Source organism: Coregonus lavaretus (assembly GCF_964263955.1).
Source record: "Coregonus lavaretus genome assembly, chromosome: 25".
In the NCBI taxonomy this organism is placed as follows: domain Eukaryota; kingdom Metazoa; phylum Chordata; class Actinopteri; order Salmoniformes; family Salmonidae; genus Coregonus; species Coregonus lavaretus.
The window spans coordinates 30428145-30448223 of NC_140012.1; the positions used below are offsets into that span (position 1 = coordinate 30428145).

Below are 20079 nucleotides of genomic sequence, written 5' to 3' on the forward strand. Positions count from 1 at the left end.
CGCTGTAAACTTGCAAGCACTGTAATATATCCGTTTTAAATATCAATAAGTATTTAAGTCACGTGACGTTGCTAAAGCAGCATTATCATGTTGATGGAACATTTTGCAGCTGAGCAAATTGTCTGCCAAGCCCTGTTAAAAATGACAAACAGCATTCAATACAATATCTGAAAATACCTTTTCAGTTTGGATATTTCAAAGGGCTACATTAAAGGCAATTCACATACACATACAATACATGACAATTTAGCACAGATCATATAGTATATAAAAGCAGCTATACATAGCTTTAAAGCTGCAGTCTGTGATTGGTAGGTTACATCCATTTTCTGACTTCTAAATTAATTATATATAGCCATTGACTCTTGAAGCATACAATAATGTAATTGTAAACAAACAATGTATAACTTCAAAACATGGCCAAATTATAATTTTCAGTATGTTCAGTATACCAGTCTAAAAAGGTAGCCTTCTGTGTACATAATAGCTGATGTTGATTCATTTCAGTGTTCAGACCGAAGTTCAACATTTTAATAATGCTACCTGACACAAAGCCTTATGCGGAGCGCTATTCTACATTAAAATACTTGTCAACCTTGCCAGAAAGAGGGGACAGTGCAATTGATGCTCGTGCCACGTTGCACTTCAACATCTCGGCGCATTAAGTGGCAGAGCTTTGTGTCAGAGCACTGTGGTTACCTGGGTGACTTCCGAGCTCATGTCGTCGTTGGGCTGGCAGCGCGAGTCTAAAGACAACATCTCCATACCTAGTCATACCTGTTGATTGGACCTCTCCACCGTGTTGGCGCTGGAGTGCTGCTCGCGCTGGTGCTGGTGGTGGTGGCGGGTACGAGAAGAATTCTGCAGATCCAGCATCGATGGACTCAAGGGGATGCAGAACTCGCGGAAGCAGCGTTTGAAGTTCTCGTCCAGGAAGGCATAGAGGACGGGATTCAGGCAGCTGTTGGTGTAGCCCAGCGCGATGCAGAAGTGCCAGGTGACGGACTGCAGCAGGGAGTTGGGGATGTTGATCAGGGCTTTGATGATGACGTAGATGTGGATGGGCGTCCAGCAGATGATGAAGACGGCCACCACCACCAGGACCATGCGGGTGATGCGGCGTAGGTTGCGGTCCTTCTCCTTGGAGCCGGACAACATGCGCACGCTCTTCAGGCGCAAGATCATTAGACCATAGCACACGGTGATGATGAGGACGGGGATGATGAAGGCAAAGATGAAGACGCAGATCTTCAGAAGATTCTCCCAGTACCAGGTCGGGTGGGGGAAGATCAAAGTGCAGTCGATGATTCCTGAAAATGTGGAGATTGAGTACAAGACACAGTTGAACGAATGTAGCACGAGGAAATAAAAAGCTTCACAGCAGTCTTTTTCACAGGTAGATAAAGCTACAGTATATAGGCTCCGAAGCATTGCTCAAAATGAGAACCATAAAAGTCAGCTATGTTCTCGTTTGTTAAACAAGCTTGTGCTGACTGCTTATATTCCCCAAGATGACATCAGATATATTTCCTTCATGAGACTGCAAATAACACCATATATTCTCCTCTAACCAATAACAAGAGCTAAGACGATTTTTACAGGCACTTTGAAAACCTAATTCAGGAGTCACCCATCACCAATTTTGGTGACAAGTGTCCATCCCACTACTACTACTGCAATTATGCATGAACTTTCAGAGGATTATACATGGTGGAAGCTGCTAGTCTATGGCCATATTAGTCATCTTTAAAGCATAATATTGATGAATAGAGTTGGAGGCCTACATTAATACCAATTAGGGATGAACGCTTGCAAAACATATTTAATGAGTTTGTGTCACATGTAAATCTAAATAAAAGGATCTGAAAGTGTTTTTATTATATGATAATAAAAACACGCTTCAAAGCTAACGGGACACTATTTCTCTCTATGACTCCGTGCGTAGACCATGCGTAGAACAGCACAGTGCTTCATTTGGCGAAAGAAAAAAAATTAACTATCAAACATAACTGTTACTCTCGCTGCTGTGGTATGCTCACTAACATTACAGATAGGCTACCTATAATTGAGGATAAAATAAAAACAGCATGGTGAAACGTACTGTCATACTTGCCATTATCGGTTACAGTAGTTAAGGCGGTGAACATGACAGGCAGACCGATGGCAGAGGACAGGATCCAGTTGCACACGTTGACAATCTTGGCGTTACGGGGCGTGCGGAAGTCTAAGGCCTTGACGGGGTGGCACACTGCAATGTAACGGTCAATACTCATTGTAGTCAAGGTGAAGATACTGGTGAACATGTTGTAGTAGTCGATGGATATCACAATCTTGCACAGCACGTCTCCAAACGGCCAGGTCCCCATCAGGAAGTTGACACTCTGAAAGGGCAGCGTACTGGTGGCTAGTGCATCAGCCAAGGCCAGGTTGAAGATGTAGATATTTGTTGCGGTTTTCATTTTAGTGTATCTGGAAAGACAACATACAGAAAGAAAAAATGGAGAGACCAAATTAGGGGGTGCTTATCAGAAAACAAATAATCTGGACAGTAGCTCGTCTATCTGAAAACCATTTAAAGGTAGACTCAGAAATATCTTTGGTTCACTCTGCCGTTCATGGCAACGTCTTTTCGCTGTGTTTCAGTTTCTCAGTCAAGTCATGCCTCCCAGAACAGGATTACAAAATATTGCAATGGATTTATAAGGAATTGAAATTACAAACATACAGATGGATGGTGTATTGACATACATACACAACAGTCAATTAATTCTAATCCAATTTCTCTTGATGGAGAGTTACTTACTAGGGTGATACTATTGCATTGCATGTCATGGGAGATTATAAAAATGTACACAAGCAGATAGACAGATTCTGAGACTCTATATGTGCAACGCCAGGGTTGTGGGTTCGATTCTCACAGGGTACCAGTACTAAAAAAGTATGAAAATGTATGCACTCACTACTGTGAAATTGCTCTGGATTAGAGCATCTGCTAAATGACTCAAATGTAATACAACAGTTGCACATGTCTGTTAAAGTACAATAATATTGTTAAATAAACAGATTGCCATTGTAATGGAAATGTAATTTAGCTCTCTGTTGAAATTCTTTCCTTAGAGAAAAACCACATGATTTCACATTTCCACATGTGAAATCAGAACACTTCACGTGTGGTTACACAGGTGATGACCGGCAAACAAGAATCAGTCTTTGTTTATTATAAAGTGCTTTTAACATAGAGCATTTACTACTGACACATAAGACTACATTGTGTATGTTTATACAGGAATTATTATTTAACATGTCATTACCTGGGATTTGAACTCACAATCTCTTGGTTCATGACATTCCAATATTTCCGCTACGCCACCATGTCTGTGTCAATAACTGATTTGAGCTGTGTTCCTACACTTTGGACTTCAAAGTAAATCTCAGCCCTGTTAAAACTACACTCACGAAAAAACAATTATATTTATCATAGTGATTCAGGAGTAACATTAAAACAGAATAATATGCCCCACCAACATTAGACAACTATACAGAAAACCCTAAAATTGTTGAAGTAAGTAAATGAAATCAATGATGAGAGAAGAGTCAGAATAACTGATAACTAAAATAGCACTGCAGATGGCCCGCATTTGCTAAGTGCAGATACGGTATGTATTATAGCTAATGAATGGTACTAAGCATGTGGCGCAGCAGAAAGCTCAGTTTACCTCTAATCCAGAGGTTGGGAATTCATATCCAAGATGGGGTTGTATTTTTGCTGAACAGTGATAACACATTGAATTGCACGCTTGAAAACTTAATCACATGTGAAACATTTCAAAAACACGTGTTCACATGTGAAATGTCACATGCGAAGTGTTCCAAAAACACATTCTCACGTGAAATGTCATACGTGAAGTGTTCCAAAAACACATTTTCACGTTTCACATTATAGGTAGCCTATATTTAAGACATTCGAGAGTGCCCATCTCTGCAAGTTAAAAGGCCGTACAATAGAAATTCTGCATAATGGCACAGCATTTCATAAACTGTGAGAAAGTTGATATGTTGATATGCTTCAGTTTGCTGCCATATGACTGGTTTCACATTTGTCTCCAGCGATTATAAGGTAAAATACACTACAAGTCAAAAGACATGACACACCTACTCATTCTAGGGTTTTTCTTTATTTTTACAATTTTTTACATTGTAGAATAATAGCGAAGACATCAAAACTATGAAATAACACATATGGAATCATGTAGTAACCAAAAAAGTGTTAAACAAATCAAAATATAAACTCAAAAAAAGAAAATGTCCATTTTTCAGGACCCTATCTTTCAAAGATAATTAGTACAAATCCAAATATCTTAATTGTAAAGGGTTTAAACATTTTTTCCCATGCTTGTTCAATGAACCATAAACAATTAATGAACATGCACCTGTGGAACGGTCGTTAAGACACTAACAGCTTACAGACAAGGAGCTTACAGCTTACAGACAGTTATGAAAACTTAGGACACTAAAGAGGCCTTTCTAATGACTCTGAAAAACACCAAAAGAAAGATGCCCAGGGTCCCTGCTCATCTGCGTGAACGTGCCTTAGGCATGTTGCAAGGAGGCATGAGGACTGCAGATGTGGCCAGGGCAATAAATTGAAATGTCCGTACTGTGAGACGCCTAAGACAGCACTACAGGGAGACAGGATGGACAGCTGATCGTCCTCGCAGTAGCAGACCACGTGTAACAACACCTGCACAGGATCGGTACATCCAAACATCACACCTGCGGGACAGGTACAGGATGGCAACAACTGCCCGAGTTACACCAGGGACGCACAATCCCTCCATCAGTGCTCAGACTGTCCGCAATAGGCTGAGAGAGGCTGGACTGAGGGCTTGTAGGCCTGTTGTAAGGCAGGTCCTCACCAGACATCACCGGCAACAGGACTGGCAAAAAGTGCTCTTCACTGACGAGTCGCGGTTTTGTCTCACCCAGGAGTGATGGTCGGATTCGCGTTTATCGTCGAAGGAATGAGCGATACACCGAGGACTGTACTCTGGAGCGGGATCGATTTGGAGGTGGAGGGTCCGTCATGGTCTGGGGCGGTGTGTCACAGCATCATCGGACTGAGCTTGTTGTCATTGCAGGCAATCTCAACGCTGTTACGGGGAAGATATCCTCCTCCCTCATATGGTACCTTTCCTGCAGGCTCATCCTAACATGACTCTCCAGCATGACAATGCCACCAGCCATACTGCTCGTTCTGTGCGTGATTTCCTGCAAGACAGGAATGTCAGTGTTCTGCCATGGCCAGCGAAGAGCCCAGATCTCAATCCCATTGAGCACGCCTGGTACCTGTTGGATCAGAGGGTGAGGGCTAGGGCCATTCCCCCCAGAAATGTCCGGGAACTTGCAGGTGCCTTGGTGGAAGAGTGGGGTAACATCTCACAGCAAGAACTGGCAAATCTGGTGCAGTCCATGAGGAGATGCACTACAGTACTTAATGCAGCTGGTGGCCACACCAGATACTGACTGTTACTTTTGAACCTCCCTTTGTTCAGGGACACATTATTCAATTTCTGTTAGTCACATGTCTGTGGAACTTGTTCAGTTTATGTCTCAGTTGTTGAATCTTGTTATGTTTATACAAATATTTACACATGTTAAGTTTGCTGAAAATAAACGCAGTTTATATTTTATGTTATATTTGAGATTCTTCAAATAGCCACCCTTTGCTTTGATGACAGCTGTGCACACTCTTGGCATTCTCTCAACCAGCTTCATGAGATAGTCACCTGAAATGCATTTCAATTAACAGGTGTGCCTTGTTAAAAGTTAATTTGTGGAATTTCTTTCTGTCTTAATGCGTTTGAGCCAATCAGTTGTGTTGTGACAAGGTGGGGGGGGGGGGGGGGGGGGGGTATACAGAAGATAGCCCTATTTGGTAAAAGGCCAAGTCCATATTATGGCAAGAACAGCTCAAATAAGCAAAGAGAAACGACAGTCCATCATTACTTTAAGACATGAAGGTCAGTCAATCCGGAAAATATCCAGAACTTTGAAAGTTTCTTCAAGTACAGTTGCAAAAACCATCAAGCGCTATGATAAAGCTGGCTCTCATGAGGACTGCCACAGGAATGGAAGACCCAGAGTTACCTCTGATGCAGAGGATAAGTTCATTAGAGTTACCAGCCTCAGAAATTGCAGCCCAAATAAATGCTTCACAGAGTTCAAGTAAACAGACACATCTCAACATCAACTGTTCAGAGGAGACTGTGTGAATCAGGCCTTCATGGTCGAATTGCTGCAAAGAAACCACTACTAAAGGACACCAATAAGAAGAAGAGACTTGCTTGGGCCAAGAAAAATGAGCAATGGACATTAGACTGGTGGAAATGTGTCTTTTGGTCTGGAGTCCAAATTTGAGATTTTTGGTTCCAACCGCCGTGTCTTTGTGAGACGCGGTGTGGGTGAACGGTTGATCTCTGCATGTATATTTCCCACCGTAAAGCACGGAGGAGGAGTTGTTATGGTGTGGGGGTGCTTTGCTGGTGACACTGTCTGTGATTTTCTTTAGAATTCAAGGCACACTTAACCAGCATGGCTACCACAGCATTCTGCAGGTATACACCATCCCATCTGGTTTGGGCTTAGTGGGACTATCATTTGTTTTTCAAAAGGACAATGACCCAACACACCTCCAGGCTGTGTAAGGGCTATTTTACCAAGAAAGAAAGTGATGGAGTGCTGCATCAGATGACCTGCTGTCCACAATCCCCTGACCTCCACCCAATTGAGATGGTTTGGGATGAGTCGGACCACAGAGTGAAGCAGCCAACATAAGCTCAGCATGTGGGAACTCCTTCACACGAGAGCACGTGTGCACGTGACATTCATGTGGTTTTTCCGTAAGGGTACACCAGCCTAAATCCCCTTATTACAGGCATTGACAATAGTTCATAAACATGATTAGCTCCAACAGCATAAAGACAGTGTTGAGTGGATCATTAATGTAATTTCCACCCATTAGATACTACATTGTTTCTCTTACTGTCACAACTTCCTCCGAAGCTGCCACCTCTCTTTGTTCGGGCAGGCTTCGGCGTTCGTCGTCACCGGCCTTCTAGCCACTGCCGCTCCTCATCTCATCATTCCATTTGTTTTGTCTTGTTCATATCCACTCATCAGTACTTGTATAAGTGTTCCCTCTGCCCCCTTGTCTTTGTGTGTGATTGTTTATTGTGGAGGATAGAGAAGCTCGGTGGAGCTCCGTGTATTTTGTATCGCCGGGATATTTCCCTGTGTGCCGTGTATTTTCCAGAGCGCCTGGTTTGCGCACTGTAGGTTGTGATGCATTACTGCGTAACTCTGTGTTTCAGAATAAATCCTGTTATTCTGTGATTTACCCTCCTGCGCCTGACTCCTTTGAAATCACCTCATCACACTTACGTATCATATCAGAACACTTAGAATCCATTTGGGATTATTATACCAATTATCCAGGGATACCATAAGTGGTGTTGTCCATTGTGCTTAATTCAACAGAGCTAACTAGATTTTTAATTTGTAGCTGTTGTCATCCCCGGCCTTAATTATTTCAATCAAAAGGATAGTGTTAATGTGGAGCTTCTTGTGCTCCCTTACACAAAGAAGGTATTGTTGCAAAATGAAGTACTGTTCACTAGTTGTTTCTTATTTATCATTATGTCTCATTATGAGGCATCATAATCAAATAAAATTTTATTTGCCACATGCGCCAAATACAACATTGAAATGCTTACTTACAAGCCCTTAACCAAAAATTAAGTTAAAAAAAAGCAAATAATTAAAGAGTAGCAGTAAAATTAAATAACAGTAGGGAGGCTTATATACAGGGTGTACCGGTACAGAGTCAATGTGCGGGGGCACAGGTTAGTCGAGGTAATTGAGGTAATATGTACATGTGGGTTGAGTTAAAGTGGCTATGCATAAATAATAAACAGAGTAGCAGCAGTGTAAAAGAGGGGGTTGGGGTGGGGCAATGCAAATAGTCTGGGTAGCCATGATTAGCTATTCAGGAGTCTAATGGCTTGGGGGTAGAAGCTGTTAAGAAGCCTTTTGGACCTAGACTTGGCACTCCGGTACTGCTTGCCGTGCGGTAGCAGAGATAACAGTTTATGACTAGGGTGGCTGGAGTCTTTGACAATTTTTAGGGCCTTCCTCTGACACCGCCTGGTATAGAGGTCCTGGATGGCAGGAAGCTTGGCCCCAGTGATGTATTGGGCCGTACGCACTACCCTCTGTAGTGCCTTGCGGTCGGAGGCCGAGCAGTTGCCATACCAGGCCGTGATGCAACCAGTCAGGATGCTCTCAATGGTGCAGCTGTAAAACTTTTTGATGATCTGAGGACCCATGCCAAATCTTTTCAGTCTCCTGAGGGGGAATAGGCTTTGTCGTGCCCTCTTCATGACTGTCTTGGTGTGTTTGGACCATGATAGTTTGTTGGTGATGTGGACACCAAGGAACTTGAAGCTCTCAACCTGTTCCACTACAGCCTGTCGATGAGAATGGGGGCATGCTCAGTCCTCTTTTTTTTCCTGTAGTCCACAATCATCTCCTTTGTCTTGATCTTGAGGGAGAGGTTGTTATCCTGGCACCACACGGCCAGGTCTCTGACCCCCTCCCTATAGGCTGTCTCATCGTTGTCAGTGATCAGGCCTACCACTGTTGTGTTGTCGGCAAACTTCATGATGGTGTTGGAGTCGTGCTTGGCCACGCAGTCGTGGGTGAACAGGGAGTACAGGAGGGGACTAAGCACGCACCCCTGAGGGGCCCCGTGTTGAGGATCAGTGTGGCAGATGTGTTGTTACCTACCCTTACCACCTGGGGGCGGCCCGTCAGGAAGTCCAGGATCCAGTTGCAGAGGGAGGTGTTTAGTCCCAGCATCCTTAGCTTAGTGATAAGCTTTAAGGGCACTGTGGTGTTGAACGCTGAGCTGTAGTCAATGAATAGCATTCTCACGTAGGTGTTTGTCTTGTCCAGGTGGGAAAGGGCTGTGTGGAGTGCAATAGAGATTGCATCATCTGTGAATCTGTTGGGGCGGTATGCAAATTGGAGTGGGTCTAGGGTTTCTGGGATAATGGTGTTGATGTGAGCCATGACCAGCCTTTCAAAGCACTTCATGGCTACAGACGTGAGTGCTACGGGTCGGTAGTCATTTAGGCAGGTTATCTTAGTGTTCTTGGGCACAGGGACTATAGTGGTCTGCTTGAAACATGTTGGCATTACAGACTCAGTCAGGGACATGTTGAAAATGTCAGTGAAGACACTTGCCAGTTGGTCAGCGCATGCTCGGAGTACACGTCCTGGTAATCTGTCTGGCCCTGCGGCCTTGTGAATGTTGACCTGCTTAAAAGTCTTACTCACATCGGCTACGGAGAGCGTGATCACATAGTCATCCGGAACAGCTAATGCTCTCATGCATGCTTCAGTGTTGATTGCCTCGAAGCGAGCATAGAAGTGATTTAGCTCGTCTGGTAGGCTTGTGTCACTGGGCAGCTCGCGGCTGTGCTTCCCTTTGTAGTCTGTAATAGTTTTCAAGCCCTGCCACATCCGACGAGCGTCATAGCTTTGTAGGTTTAAGTTTGTTAGCTTATTGGTTAAGATTTCTATTGTGCAGCATATTCCTAGCCTCGTATATACCAGACTGATTACTGTTGCACTATCCATGTAGCGAACCATTCATGTAAGCTTGCGGCATCAGGCAGCTCGTGAGGCCAGCATATTCCTTTACACTAATGAAACTGAAAGGAAACTATTTTGACTTCTATAACTATTCTGCAATAATTTATTTGTAGTAGCACACAGAGTAAAGGTGGGTTTACATTGTGGAGATGCAGAATGACAAAGTATCATCGCTTAGCCTATTCATGGTTTGCATCTCCGGAACTCGGTCGTGTCATTGTTATGAACATTCTTAAGACGCCTCCACCATATTGGTGCCTTAAAGGCGACTGGTGCCCAGTCATTCTGAATAGGGGCTAATGACTGTTTTGTCTAAATTACACTATAGTGGCCTGGAAACACGATGACATTGCTAAAGTAGACAAATAATTAGTAGGACACAACTTTGCCATCATTGTGATGTCGTAAAATGTACTTTAGAGAGATGGGAATGTTACCATTACATTTTACATTTTAGTCATTTAGCAGACGCTCTTATCCAGAGCGACTTACAGTTAGTGAGTACATACATTATTTTTTTGAGTTGGCAAAGTCAATCAAAAATAGCACAAATTCAGTGCTGTACCCTCTTAGCTAGCTAGCTAACGTCACACTGCATCTAAAGTCAATCTGGCAACATCACAATAATTGCAAAAGGTTTCCTACTAATTATTTGCCTCCTTTTGAAATGTCATCGTGTTTCCAACCCATTTTAATGCACTTTAGATATAATCTTCATCAGTGTCCATTGAGAATGCATTGAGCAGAATGCTCAGTTGGACATCAGTCATAAAATGAATGTTCAAAACAACATTGTGACGGAACGTACAACCCATGAATATGTGAATTAAAGTTCTAAGCAGTCTGACCCAGTATGGATCCCTTTCGATACGATTCTCCTGGGCAATCTTGTGGACCGACCTGCTATCACTTTACGTTTGCGTGTGCCGCGGATGACCATTCATTATACCGGTATAAGTTACGTGTCGAATGTGAGCAGTGGCGATTTTAGCATATCAATCTTGGTGGGGCAAAAAAATATATGTTTTTAATGCATGCCAGCAAAACCACTACACAACACAAAACAATACATTCATTGCCCTATAGCAGTGACAAACTGTGCCCACAAACTGTTAAGGACTACATAAAGCTGTCCCAACAGCAGCGCTTTCTTTTCAGCACCATGGAGTGACTCTTTACCACTGCAACACCTGGCTATCAGCGGAGCCTTGTCTGGCAGCGAAACAGTTCATTCAGCCTCATTTACTGCCTTTTAAAAAAACATAGCTGATATGTCTGACTTGCTTAAACAAATTAAACTGACAATTGAGATGTATAAACTATGGCATAGGGGGACGACACGCGGATAAGAGACAATCCGTAATTTCGATTAAGACATTAATGAGCGAGCTAGGACGGATGTAGTTAATAGATTTTCCCAGTTCCGATCTGGCCAATGTATTCAAACTTTTCTGGCCCATGGTGTTGAATGTTTATCCTTTTAAGCTTGGAAAAGAGACCCTTAAACCCAGACTTGGACCTCACACCCACTCCACTGAAAAGCAGGCTGCAACGCTTACAGTTAGCCACTGATTCCTTCCAAACCACCCATTGTTGAATTTGCGATTTCCAACTTGTTGTGTAATGTTTATGTCCAATGGCCGATGAGCACCGATACGTTTTATCTATTATTTCTCTTCATATGACAAGGATTGAAAAGGATTTGCCAGTAGATTGTCGAAGTGATTCATGATGATGACTGCTTGTCCAGCTTGCTAGCTATGATTTTGAAAGTATGATGTTTACATAATCAGTCCAATCAAAGCTATGGTAGATATAACGTGATTTGACGTCATTTTATCTGTGGCCAATTACCTTGAGCCTTCTTGTATGGGCACTTCTAATGTAACTCTATGACAGCACCCAAGGGGCTTGAATTTTCAAGCTCTCCCCGTAGATTTTGCGGTGACGTAGTGTCCCCATGAGCGACAGAACACTGAGCCAATCACGGCGCAACTAAAGAACATTACCAATCCCTACTCTCCCTATTTTTCGCTGGCTGCCCCACCAACACAGAAAGCACTGAGCTAGGCTGAAACACCTGCATTTTGGAGCTGCCTTAATCAAGAAAGCAAAAAAAGAGACCATGTTTGTATGCGGCTTTATTAACTCAATGATTTTTTATTGATTTTTTACATTGTTTGCAAACTGATATGTGACACCTACTAATGCCAAAATAACAGGCAAACAGGCACACACAAAAAATCACTTTGTATTTTTTATTGTTGAGCTAAACAGGTTGGGCTCAAAACCGGTGGGGCTCTGCCTTAATTCCATAGAAAATCTGTGGAGGGAGCTGAAGGTTCGAGTTGCCAAACGTCAGGCTCGAAACCTTAATGACTTGGAGAAGATCTGCAAAGAGGAGTGGGACAAAATCCCTCCTGAGATGTGTGCAAACCTGGTGGCCAACTACAAGAAACATCTGACCTCTGTGATTGCCAACAAGGGTTTTGCCACCAAGTACTAAGTAATGTTTTGCAGAGGGGTCAAATACCTATTTCCCTCATTAAAATGCAAATCAATTTATAACATTTCTGACATCCGTTTTTCTGGATTTTGTTGTTGTTATTCTGTCTCTCACTGTTCAAATAAACCTACCATTAAAATTATAGACTGATCATGTCTTTGTCAGTGGGCAAACGTACAAAATCAGCAGGTGATCAAATACTTTTTTCCCCTCTCATTAATTTTCCATAAATATTTGAATATAAAGAGGCGATAAGAGAGCTCATGTGAAATCCCAAGTGGGGGTCCAAAGGATGCAGGGTAAACTAGTAGGCCCTTCCCCACTGAAGCATTTTTTAGCCTGGCTACCCAGAGTCCTTGCTCTGGCCAACCGCTATGCCACGCCCACGGACGTTAGTGTATTTTCCGCAATGAGTTTGGATCTGAGTACCTCCCCGAACCTTCACCGAATACGAACACATTCGGGCCGTCTGATTGGTCTAGAAACAGATGGGTTGGGCCAGATCCAGAACAGACGTGGGTGAAGAGGTGGTTTGAAAATTAATAATTGGCTTTGATACTGTGATTGATTAGAGACGGTCCAATCGCTGATGGCTTTGTTTTGTACAATGCCCCTCGTGCCCCTCGTCACCACAAACAACTTTAATGATGACAGTCTCAGACTAAAGTATGTAGCGAACGACAGAGCAGCTGAATAATTTAGTGTGAGTTGTCAGGCTAGCATTTTTTAGGACCTTTCTTCTTATCTTTTTAACCATCAAGAAATGCACCGTTTTCACATATACACTGGTATGGTGCTGGAGATAATGAATATGATGTTGAAGTTGCCCTTTAAATTAGGAAATAGTTGGCAGTTTTTCTGATATTTAATGGGTATGATTTTCAGGAGTGTAATTTAGAGTGTTCAGCACTGTCTTTTACTCGCACTTACGGAAAAAACACGATTTCACTAGTGGAAAATCATGATTTCACATGTGAAATTTCCACATTTTGCACATGTAACATTTTATTTCACAGGTGAAACCATGTGGCTTTGGAACACTTCAAATGTGATGATATGAAGTTTCACGTGTGGATATTTTTCACACAAGATTTCACAGGTAATGCCCTGCAAACTAAGATGAGTCGTTAGTGTCTCCGGAACGTCAAGCAGCCGCAGTGTTTTCAACTTACATATTTGACTACATTGTGTATATTTACTTATGCAATAATCATTATTCAACATGTCCTCATCTGGAATTTGAAATTACAACGTCTTGATTCACAGCATTCTGATCTTCCTGCTACGCCACCATGTCTGTGTCAATAACTGATTTCACCTGTATTCCTACACTTTGGACTTCAAAGTAAATCTCAGCTTTGTTAAAAATACTGTAGTGCCTAAACAGTTTATGACTTTGCTGACGTTTGCAAATGGTGTGTTAGAGGAAGTTGACTCAGCTTGCGGAAGCAACTGGAAAGCATTACTATAGGGGCCCCCTAAAACAGAGGAAGTCTGTTATGTGGCGTCCTGGGATTGGTTTATGAGAAAACCACCCATATCATGTTACATGTTATAAATACCATGGTTGGAACAAAGGACAGAGAAATAACATATTAGAGATTGGGTTGGTTGTTCTCCGGATTTTCTGCAGAAATCTGTAAATTGACGCTGAAAGTGAAGATGTAATAAACTATTATAATCAAGGACAGTGTCAGCGGATTTCTTGTCATCACAGCATCTCAGCATCGTTATCTCGACACTACATTAATGGCGACGAGGTATTTTGGACGTGTTGCGTCTGTTTCAACGTTGCATCATGGGTCCGGCAGATAAGGGTGAGTTTTCTCACCACTTTGGGCACTGGTCAGTTCGTGTGTCCATGTGTGTGCGTTGAATGACTGCACCGTTAAGAACTTGCGTGTGCGCTTTGCTGTTATTTGCTGTGTGATGAGAATCCGTTCTAAATTTCTACATTTGTTTGCGATGGAAGCAATGCAAACAGGGGGGAGTGTCTATAGGAATTGATAACACTGGGCACATGGATATTTGGCTTGAATAACATTGAAAAAGAATAGAATGAAGGAATAAGGCCAGGAACTAAGGAAAAATGTATACTAATTAGGACGTTGTTGATCTATGGAAGCCCTCAAACGAGGCGATCATTAGGATGGGCCGAAAATCCTGAAAACTCACTAGGTTGATTTTTAAGGTCAGTTCCGGGAACTGGAATTTGTGGTAGATACAGTCGGTTGCAAGTTACCCCTCGACATATAGTTGACGAGGTATATGTTCGATGTAATCTCTCATTGAATATCTGCAAACTCAAGGTAGCAGAAATTTAGGAAGGAACTATGAGAAATAAGGAACGAAGGTAGCATGCTTTAGAGGACCGTAGGAACGGATACATTCCTCTTGAATTGTGTGTGTGTGAGAGAAAAGGGGAGGTCTCTGCTGTGTGTCGACTAAGGCTATGACAACAGGGGTTTTAGTTTTTTGTAAGGAAATATGTTAGTTAAGGTTAAAATCTTATGAGTCTCTATAAAAAGAGAATGTTTAATAACTGTTAAAAAACTATGAGCTCCTGGGAGGACGATTATGGGTAATGGATAAGAAAATAGATTGTGGTAAACTTAAGTAACTTCGAAGTAGGATTTGTGTTCTATGTTCTGTGTTGGTTTGTGAGTTTTGTTAAGTGTTACGGTTTGTCTGTGTTGGGGGAAATAACGGAGGAACAGCTGGTCTGTCTACTTTCTGTTGTTTAGCTTGGAGAGAGCTGCTTGGGAGCTCTACTCACTCTGAAATCGCATTGGTGAATGAACTGCGCATGTGTGGGATTTTATGAGTTTAGAGTTACGTAGAGCAAATATGCCACTCCCCTGCCTGCACTGAGCTGCTGTGATATACAGACAGAGAAGTAGGGGGAGACTTACACACAAATAAAGTATTCTGTTTGTTAAATCGGCTGTTGCTTAACGATGAAACTATTGAATTTATAAATGAGAGATATGTTGACGGATTAAAAATTAAATAAATAAAATGTTATTGAGCTATTTATAATATTCCTGAGTTAAGCTGTTTGCTTATTTCTTAGCGCGAGTGTGAACATAGGAATGTCTAAAAGGGTATTGTATGGTTGAAATAACCCAGTGAATGCATAAAATACTAAATTATTGTCTGTGTTCTTTGTTCTCCTGTGATATGAGAGACGAGAAGGAGGAGACAGAGAGAGAGGAGGTGCTGACCAGTGCGTCACGCGACAGTGTGTGCTGACACGGATCCAGTCCAATCAAGGCCAGTACTGTTCTGTTCACAAAACGTACCTTCCCATAGAGGATATTGTGTGTGCCTAGCATATTTCATGTTGTGACAATTTGACAGGGACTTGGCAACAGACTGATCAATTGATGTAATTAAGAATTGCACATTGGAGTTTTTTGTGCATGAGTTGGTTTGATTAGAGTTGTGTTGGAAATCCAGCACTGACATTATTCTGTAAAATTAAGGTAATTGGGTGCTTATTAAGCAATTGGTTTGTAAGTGCTGTAGTGTTGCTGGATTACAGGTCTTTCTTTTTTGGATTGCTTTGAAGTTGACTACTTTCATTTGCTTTTCCTGATCGGATGTGGTAAGATTGCCACTAATCAATACATTTGGTAAAATTAAATTAAAATGAATAAATAAATAAATTGATGAATAAATTAATTGATTAATTGATTAATTGTTTAATTAATTATTTGAGAGAGAAAAAAGGGAGGGAAACATAAGCTACATAGTCTAAAAGTATTTTTTGGTTTACAAATTAATAATAATAATAATAAAATAATTCATAATAAAGGAATATAGAAGAGTTGTTACAATGGGGAAAAAGGACATCAAAACTATGAAAGTAATTACTCCTGTTGATGTAGTAGAAAATAGTAATCCTCTAGTTAATGGTATTGCAAGGTTATCTGGAAAATGGAATAAACGTTGGCCTGACATTGAACAACCATGGCCAGTGGAAGGGACTCTTAACCCAGACGTCATCAACATAATGAAAGTGCTTGTATAATAGAGAGAGGAAAAGCAGAAACGACCATAAAGATGAATCCAAACTCCAAAAGTAAGAAGAAAACGAGATGTCTGGAAACTAAGGGTGGAGTGAGGTTCAGGAGGATGGAACTTGAAGATGATGATGATGATGATGATGGAAGTTGGAAGAAGGATACAAGAGATTCGATCTCTGATGAAAGTGAAGATGGAGAAAGCGATGAAGATTTGGAGATTAAAGGTGCTTCATATTCAAGAGGATTTTATCCTACAATGATTAGCACAGAAGAAATAGAAAGAGATATAGATCATATAGCCCATCAAGTGGATCTGTACAGGAAAAAGGAACACAACCAGAAAGAACAGGACCAAGAAACTCTCAGAAAACTCAATCAAATACAACTGGTGGAGAATAAGAAGGAGAAGAAACAAGCTTTGGTTATGCAGAATTAGTGTGCACCAATCAACAATCACTGCCACAGCTTCAACCGGACCAGTTCCAACTGCAAGTGTACCAGCCACCAATAGCGGTACCAGTTGTTTCATATCCATAGCCAGTTTCTGGACAGACACAGAATTGGAGAGGAAGAGGATGAGAAGGCTTAGGAAGATTTAAGCCATACTTCCAGCAATCTTCAGAAGTGTGTTATGATTGTGGACAGGTTGGTAACTTTGCTGTGAGTGTAATGGGCAAGGAGGAAACACCAGAGGGAATTTCAGAGGAAGATACAGGGGCCAGTCAAGATCATCTGGAGGACAGGTGAACCCTTATAGGGGCCAGGAGCAAGGATTCTAGGGGTGCCGAGAAGATCCGAAAGGGGGGTGTCAGCTGGTAGCATCAGGACCGGAAAAAGATCCAACAATTGAGGTGAAAATAAACAACCGACCATTGGAAGTGATGGCGGATAGCGGAGCTGCTTCTATCTGTGTTGGGCCTGAAGATGTTACACATCTCACTATGTCAAATCAACTAATTAGGACAATGGGATTTGAGGGAGTGAAACAGTTGATTCCTCTTACGGAACCAATTGAGCTCTGCTATGAAAATCAGAAAATTACAATACCCATACTGGTATCAGAACATACACCTATTGCATTGTTGGGAAGAAATGCATTGTGTAAGTTGAACTGTACAATAAAAAGTACACCAGACGGCTGTCTGGTAGAAGTGCCAAAGGAAAAGGTTTACCAATTGTTGATGATGACAGAGATGGATTCTTCTACAGTATTCTGGATTGGAAATCTCAGTGAAGATTTTTTGAAGCAGGCTAAGATATGGGAGAAATTCATTGTGGCAAATATGCCAGATGCGAGGCTTCGGGAATATCCATTTCATTGTACGCTCAAGTATTTCAAGAATGCTGCCCAATCGAACTCAGAGGAATGCTTGAGTCATCAACCAAAGAAAGTTCAACTCAGCTCATGTTGCATAATTTTAGGACCACAAGGAGCAGCCACATGTGACCTTGTTGGTTTCTGAAGGCTATGAGCAGAAGCAAATAGGAGAAATGATGACAGAAGCAGAGAACACTGTTTTCGTACTGATGAAAGAGAATTTGGGGGATTTGGAGGAGTGAAGATCAGCGATTTCTCAAAATAATGATTTTGGCTCAAGGACAAGGAGAGCCATAAGCTGTACGGATGACATGAATCTATTTGCAGTGTGAAGATGGATTCAGACCCTATGAAAGATGAGATGTTGCAACAAGTTCAAGAATGTTTGTGGTCTCAACACAGTACCGATATTGGACTTGTGAAATCAGCCCAATTGAGGTGAAAGTTGAACTTCGACCAGGAGCCAGACCCCCTTGGAAGAATCAGTATCCATTGAAAGATGAAGCAATCCAAGGGATTGAACCACAAATTGAAGGACTTTCGAAAGCAGGTGTTTTGAAGACAATAAAAAAAAATCCTCAGAGTAACAATCCTTTGTTGTCTTTGGAGAAACCATGAGGGGTTGATAGTAGCGCCTCTAGACCTATTAGGTCTGATGATTCAGGAAGCACATGGGTTAGCTAATGTTGCAAGGGGGGAGGTTAGGAGAAAGATCAAAGGAGTATGGTTTTTGGGAACCATATTTGCTTGAACAGGTTGACTATGTCATAGGCAGGTGCACAATCTGTCTGAAAAATAATGTTCGCAGGGGTGTGTCTGTTATTCTAAAATATGCTCAATCGGTTGCCAAGTTCTTGTGTACAGAAGTCATGAGCAGGTGGGGACTACCCGATCGAAATATCCTCAGATAATGGGAAGGATTTTGTGGATAAAATCAGTGAAATGGTTTTGGAAAAAGTTAGGGGAAAAGTCAGCCTAAAAAGTTATGAAAACTAGAGTTGAAGTAACTCTAGGAAAGTCAGCTCAGCTTCCATGTCAGTGCACGAGAGAGAACAGTGGTGAAGGGAAATTTAGAGTTCAGTGGGAAGATAGATATGGCAGGAGTTTAGATCTGTTAGGAGCAGTTGCATTGAGAAAGTATGCGTTTGTGAATGATAAGAGAAGACTGAAGATTGAGGGTGATTGCAGTCTCTGTGTACAATTCCCAGCAGGAGGATAAAGGTGATTATAAATGTATTTTTTATAATCCACAGTTTGAAAGTGAGGGATTAGAGTTGGGACTGAGAGTTAATGTAGTGACACTAGTGGTGATAGATGGAAATATAAGTAAAGAGCTCCAAGCTGTAGGGAAAATAGATGAATCAACAACAATGACATCAACACTTCAGCCTAATACAACAACAGTGAGAAGCAATTCAACTCTTTCAACATTGACAGATATTAAAGCTACAAATGTATCACATGATTACAATGGCGCCTCAGAAAATCGCTCCAACACCAATTTTAGAAGAAAAGACTGTCATTAGGGTTAGGATGGGTGGTACAGCTCATCTTCCTTGTAGATGTGAGAGAAGGAGTGGGGGTGGTGATATTCCTCCCACATGGAGAGATAATTATGGAGAAGAAGTGTTGTTATCAGGACCAGAAGTAGAAGCTGTTTCATCTAGTCAAAGGAAGTATATTTTGTACAACGATATGAAGTGGAAGAGGGTTATGAGTGATTGCTCACTTATTTTGCGTAATGTTACAGGGGAAGATCAGGGAGAATATATGTGTACTTATTTAGAGCCGGTGTTAAAATTTGTTCCGGTTAAGAATTATTGGTTACAAGGCTATGTAACTCGTAAGGTGACGCTTATGATGGAAGATTTAAAGTCTGTTGAAGTTTTCACAGTCACCAAAGGAGTTCAGGAGCAGTATATTACAGTAGCCACTCCAACAGTAAATAATACACAGAGGACATCTGTCACTTTGCCACTGGAAATAATTAAGAGTGTTAATACATCAACTAAAGAAACTATTTTAACAGTAACTTTGAAAGAGATTAATGTTACGACGGCGATAACAAATTTAGGAAATGTGACACAGACACCAACAACAACTTTTCTGAAACTAAAGGATGTAGTAAGAGTGACTCAGAAGTTTATGATACGGATGGAGAGTGCTGTGAATGGTAGTAAGGATAGTGTTGAAATAGGAGAGCAGATGGTAGTAGAGAATGATGTAGATTCATCTGAAATAGTGCAGAATACTACCCTGGAGGTAAAGGATGAGTTCTTTAATTTTGATGGAAGACAAGAAGATATATCTGATCAATACCGCTCGTTAGGGAAGAGAGAAATTAAATGGAAGGCATATGGATTTGATTCTTCTGTTTTGCAAATTAAAGATGGATGGGCAGGTAGGAATCTATGGTTCCAGCAGTTAACTAATTCTGTAAGATCAGTGAGGAATCTTGAGGGTCCATGTCTGTTGAGAATTCCAGCACCAGGCACATGGGGTTCAATCTTAGA

At 41.6% G+C, this 20079-nt stretch overlaps 1 protein-coding gene across 1 annotated transcript in view; it reads right to left on the reverse strand.

Annotated features, from left to right (window-relative positions):
- Window positions 1-771: 771 nt before the first annotated feature.
- The window catches only part of oprm1 (opioid receptor, mu 1), a gene marked incomplete at both ends in the record, with an annotated part of 43278 nt that continues 23970 nt past the window's right edge, over window positions 772-20079 (reverse strand). The window contains 2 exons of the mRNA XM_084141658.1: window positions 772-1310; window positions 2102-2469. Of these exons, the coding sequence (XP_083997784.1) occupies window positions 772-1310; window positions 2102-2469 (907 nt within the window). The remainder of the gene's footprint in view (window positions 1311-2101; window positions 2470-20079) is intronic.